We start from the raw sequence: 6,000 nt of genomic DNA, 5'->3' as shown, positions 1-6,000 counted from the left end.
TTCTGCGGGATGATTTACTTAGATGCAACAGAATTTTTAATGTTTTCATACATTTTAAAAGAGGCTTTGAAACAAACGTCAGTATGCACCGAGGACTTTCCATCAGCTGTCTAAATAAGTCACTAAAGAAACGGGAACAGAACAACAAACTGATAGCACTTTAAACATGCCGCTGTAAATTAAATCTTAAAGACGTGGACATGGCTGACAGCCCCTTCCTCTCTCCTTAGTTCGTCAGGCAGGACTGATAGGTGGGGATCATGTATTTGATGTTTATATAGGCGTCCGGTCCTCCGTAGCGCTCAAAGATCTGGAGAGTCTCGTTGATCAGTTTGCCAATGTCCTCTTTCTCCAACTGGTCGTAGTCGATGCCATCTCCGAGATTTTCTAGGGGACGAGCAAAGACATAAACCAGACAGAATGAGGAGAAACAAAACAAAGATGGCGTATATTCTAGGAGCGCCCGGGTCATTTCAGACTGTGAGGCTGATGTCAGGGCTCACAAAGCACCACCTGTGGCCACAGCGCATTGCTTTGAGACTGCAGACCGAGTCGGCAAATGCCATCCTTCCATCTGACTTCAAACCCAGTGGACAGACTGAATTTAATTTACTCCTCTTATGCCGAGGGACCGAACGGCAAAAAGAGTTTTCAGCTGAAAGTTTAATGAGGCGGCCTGCAGAGGGGAGAGCGGCGGAGAGGACGCACGAGGTAGTGTGTGCTCTGCTGCTGCACAGAGCATGCGCCGGTGCACATGAGGCATGAGCAGTGAGCTGGAGTCATGCTCCAAAGGTAGGAATGTGCTCAGTGTGTGTGTGTTTGTGCTGTTATCTTCTTTCACTGATGTGATTGTGTGATTTTGATTTGGAGTAAAATCTGAGACAGTAAAAATCCTCAAAAACACACAAAGGAGCTGATCCTCTGGATTTCAGTTAGGACCCCTGCAGTTTATAGTTGTGGATCACGGCTTTATTCTGGGATGTCGGACACAGTGGGTTGCAAAGAGGCTTGCAGGTAATGCTCAAAATGACATTAGCTGAACTGGGATTGTAACTGACCTGGAGTCTTTGGTTTACTGAATTTAAATAAATTCCACAGCTGTGGACGTACATCTGTATGTAATTAAAACTCGTTCACTGCACGATGAAAAAATCTACATCTCTTTGACCCAACTGGACTCCTTTAATGCTACGCTTTGGCTGCATGTTTGCATACTCCACTGTGATTAAAAATAAACTTGTGGCTAACTGAAAAGCAGTGAAACCTGCCCTCCACTATCACACACACACACACACACACACACACACACACACACACACACACACACACACACACACACACACACACACACACACTCACAGTGCAGTAAAACACATAAAATTACAACAGCCGAGCACACAGCGCAGGAAGAACTTGTTATCAGGAAAACATTCCTGAGGTGTCCAGGCTGCACTCCTCCTTCCTCCTTCCTCCTTCCTTTTCACCAGCAGGCACACTTAAATGCGCGCACACACACACACACACACACACACACACACACACACACACACACACACACACACACACACACACACACACACACACACACACGTTGACTTTATCAGCACACAGCAAACTGCCAATCTCATGCCAGTGCACCGGAGGCTCAAAACACTTTTCAGAGGAATGACACACACACACACACACACACACACACACACACACACACACACACACACACACACACACACACACACACACACACACACGCACACACACACACACGTCCAAGTTTGTTGCCAATTTAAGGCCCTGCTCAACTAACATATCCTGAAGAAAGAGTGTAGATTTTATTTCTGGAGGCTATAAAATAAAACAAAGAAAAACAAACCGGTCATTTGACTTTAGAGAGATTTGAGAAGAGAAGAGAAGAGAATCATCAGGATGTGATGTGAAAAATTAAAAGCAGCACTTAAAGGAGGACCCGGCAACCCCTTCTTTCACTCCTAATTAGACGTGGAGAGAGAAAGGGGACACTAAACCTCACGATAACCTCTTCCAAACACTCCATCCTTTATTCTTTCTCAGTCTTTTCTAATCACTCATCTTCCCTTACAACCCCACCAACCCTCACCACCCCTCCATCTTTCTCCTCTCCTTTCCACTCGTCCATGGCCTCCTCATTAAAACACAAAGACAGCCAGTCCCATAAAGTGGACTGTTAAGCAGTAACATGTCTATGATCTCAGTCTGCAGCTCTCGCTTTTTGATATGTGGGGGGTTGGTTTCCAGCTGTGCTTTGACCAACAGTTAGCCCAGATACACTTAAGATTTTTACAGCTTTGGCTTTATTTAGCAGCTATTTACTGTTTTCCTTTTAGAGATACAACAACTACAATAGTCGCATACGCTGAGGAATGCATCATTCGAGAAAAGCTCTTATTCACATCAAAACTCAGGCAGTGGTTCATTTTGGAGCGGCCCACAACACAGGCGTCCGCACCCTACTAGTTAGCAAAGTTTTAAATAGCATCTATAATGCAGCCAGTGAAAGAAAATCAGAGATGTGTGTAAGCTGGGCAGTGAGAGGTAATGAGTACAGTGACTCTTACAAACTTGCAGTCTGCTTCAGCTGCGTGTGTGTGTGTGTTTGCACAAAAGCATGTTGGTGTAGGTTACAAAGCCAAGTCTGTGGAGAGTTGCCCCCTGTTACTGTGGAAATGAGCAGCCAAAGCCAGCCCAGAGGGGGAGCTTGGCCTTCAGACAGAGAACACAGGGAGTCGGGGAAGAGGTGCAGCTTGGGAACCAGCGGAGCTCCGACCAGTTTCCTGGGGCCTGGAGTTGGGGCAGAGAGGTTGTGCAATCTGGGGCCTTTCAGCCCATCCAAACACATCTCGCCTGGTGAGCTGTTGGGAGGCCAGTAGCATCTAAAGGCAGAGAGCAGAAGAATTTTCAGCGATTCTCAATATTTAAAGAGCAGAAAGGGGAGAAGTGTGTTTAAGCAGGGATGGAGGAAAAGGAGTGAGGAAGGAGAGGAGGGGTGAGGGTGTTAAAAGCAGCCTCTGCAAATGTCCTTCAGCAAAATAACTTCTCTTTCTACTCTTGCTTTTTTTCCCCTTCTCTCCCCTCCCTGCTTTTTTTTCTTCTTCTTTCCTCTCTCCTTTTGGCAATATCCGCAACCCTGGGCAAAGAGCGAGACAGAGGGAGAGCGAGGGGAAAAAAATCTTTAAAAACAATCATAATAAAAAAAAAAACTCCCACCCCATGAACAGAAGGAAAAGGGCCCTAGCAGGAGCCGGCTCTATGTTCCTCTGAGGAAGACGAAAGGTCGATACAGAGGCAGACAGCGGAGGATTCTCGGTGCAGCGACATTTGCTACACAGAAGGTGGAGGAGGAGGAAACGCAAGGTGGCTTGGAGACGCCGCTTTGTTTCTGCCTTTTATGCTAAATCCCCGGGTTTAAAGGGGGCCTTTAGCACATAAAGCGAGGTGAGGAAGCTGGAAGGAAGAGGTGAAATTATCTATCTATCTATCTATCTATATATCTGTCGATGCCTCTCTGGCTCTGCTGTGATTTCTGCCAACCCACAGCAGACCAAATCTAAACTACACACAACAACAGCTGCAGCCTTCCTCCTCCTCCTCCACCTCCTCCTCCTCTCACACCCTGGTCTTTCTTCATCCCTCAATCCCCACGGTCCTAAACAACCTGTCTTCCCACATCAAGCTGAAGACGAGCTGTCACAGATGGAGGCAGCGCTCGCTGTTTCTCCGAATTACCTCCAAATGTACAGACAGCGGCCTTTCGAGGCATATTTACTGCTGGCAAACTGGGTCTAATGGGTTATAAGCAGACCTCCTTATTGCTTCATTTTTCCCTCTGAAGCTGTAACAGAACTGCGCTCTTACCCAGCCCAAAGATTTCTGACTGAGGTTAGTGTGCATTATGTGTATGCTGTGAGGTTATAATCCCCTTCTCCCCTCTGCTGCCAGGGACTGAGTGACACACACAATGCAAAGGCTTTGGGAAGTTTAGCTCGAAATTCCAGTGCTGGCTCAACGTAGCATCATCCCACCTGCTTTGTTTCTAATCAACTTACGCCTGGTTATGGAGGTTCCTAATGAAAGCAGCTTAGAGAACAGACCCCCCAACACAATAGCCCTTTGATCATAGCAGCCAGATGCTGAAGAGACTCAATAAATGTGAGAGACTTGTTTTTCTTTCCTTCTTCTTCTTTTTTTTTTTTTAAATTTCCTCTGAAGGGCTTTGGCCTTGCTGAAAAAGGGAAATGGAAGAATGCAGGTTATGAGTGTGATGGAGCAGCTTGAGTTCCAGGAATATTTTGAGCATTGCTGCACAGCTGACTGTGTTACAAGAGTGCATGTGTTGCATATCTTTCCTGCTCACAAACCCGATAGCACTCGAAGTCCATTTTTTCAGGCAGACTAAAGAGCGTTTTCATTCAGAAACAAAACCAAACACAACAGAGTAAATTCCATGAAATTCAATTTTTTTAAAAACCATCAATGTTTGTAATTGTTCTTTCATAGTTATATAGTCGCAGTTTAATGTGACTGTTTACAGAATTTGATCTTAAAAAGGGCTAGAGAAAGGGGTCGTGCATTTTCTTCGCCTTCTGGGTACAGTGTTTAACGCCTTCAGGTCTCAAAGGACAAGGAGTGAAGAGAGCACAGCGGCGGTCTGTGTGCAATGGAGGGTGTGTGGGTTGGAGGAAGGAGGTGATGGGAAGTGGATGGGACCATTGGAGGAGGTCTGTGCTTAACAGCAGGGCTCTAATTAAAAGTGCCTCACAGTTGGGTGCCAGGCAGGCCTCGCATAAAGGGACTGTGGTGGAGAGTGTGAGACTTGATGTGTGTGTGTGTGTGAGAGAGAGTGAACGTATGCTAGTGTGTGTGTAACCACAGGTGTCTGTGAAGGAAAGGCAGAAAGACAGAGTGAAAAGGGGCTTGTATATGCTCTTATATGTGTAATTCTAAGTACTGTATGTAGTTTTATGAGTTTACTGCATGTGCGTGTAGATGACATAAGCATTTTTAAGTGATTACATGTGACAAGGACAGAAAGAGCTAGAGAGCAAGTAGGAAAAGGGTCCTTTCTTAAAAATATATACTTGCAAAATCTAAGAAAGGCTCACAGGATGTTCAAAAATACAACAAACACCACCTCACCCTCAAATACTGTTCTTCCCCTCTCACTGTGCCATTGTCCCCCCCCCACCACCACCACAATGGATTAGGCTAGGCTGATGGACAGCATAGCTGTGGCTCACATATACATCCACCTACACACACACACGCACGCACGCATACATATACATAAACATGCACGCACCTGGAGCTGGGCTCATTCCCTGGCTGTTGCTTTTCCATCACAACCTCTGTGTGTAATCAATAATAACATTTCAGCTTAACACAGCTAGCCCCAATGAGGGCTGCAGCTCCAGTGGCATTACATTAAACACATACACACACGCAAACACACACATGCACAGATATCCAGAGGAGAGACGTAAAACAATAGGCTTATGGTCAGCAGTAGTTTATTAAAGCCCCGGCTCCTGCACCGGCCCTCATCTGAGTGCTCGTGCTTACTGAAGTCTAACCTTTGCTGTAGGTCAGCGATCTCATTTTCCATGTGTTCACCCAGCCCAGCAGTGCTCAATCTATAGGCTAGGTGAAGCAGAGTACCACTTCAACCCTGTGAAAGTTGGACACAGCAAAGCAGCAAAGCAGGCAGATGAGAAAACGTGTCAAGGTCAGGTTGCAGCCCGGAAAGTAACGCCGGAGGAGTGTGTAGACAAGGCCGAGACTAAGACGTAACCAGCCGAGGATGCTCCTGAGCTGCTCAGGTGCTAAAACTGTTAGATTCCTATTGATCTGGGTCCCACTGGCTTAGTAGACTACATCTGTGCGTGGATATACAGAAACTGAATTCCAATTCCACGCTTCCGCCAAAATCATGCCGTGTCTTCGGCTAATCCCAGGTTGTGCGAGGGATTG

The 6,000-nt window shown here is 46.2% G+C and overlaps 1 protein-coding gene across 2 annotated transcripts in view; it reads right to left on the bottom strand.

Annotated features, from left to right (window-relative positions):
* Nucleotides 1-6,000, bottom strand: part of pacrg (PARK2 co-regulated) — a 150,457-nt gene continuing 144,457 nt past the window's right edge. The window contains exon 5 of one of the 2 annotated variants that reach the window (XM_080870750.1): nt 1-387. In XM_080870750.1, the coding sequence (XP_080726876.1) occupies nt 227-387 (161 nt within the window). In that variant the 3' untranslated portion in view covers nt 1-226. The other variant, XM_080870751.1, reaches the window with a different exon arrangement.

Source organism: Rhamphochromis sp. 'chilingali' (genome assembly GCF_963969265.1).
Source record: "Rhamphochromis sp. 'chilingali' genome assembly, chromosome: 21".
Taxonomy (NCBI): Eukaryota; Metazoa; Chordata; class Actinopteri; order Cichliformes; family Cichlidae; genus Rhamphochromis; species Rhamphochromis sp. 'chilingali'.
Note: the sequence above shows the minus strand (reverse complement) of the source record. Positions and strands in the feature narration are given on the sequence as shown.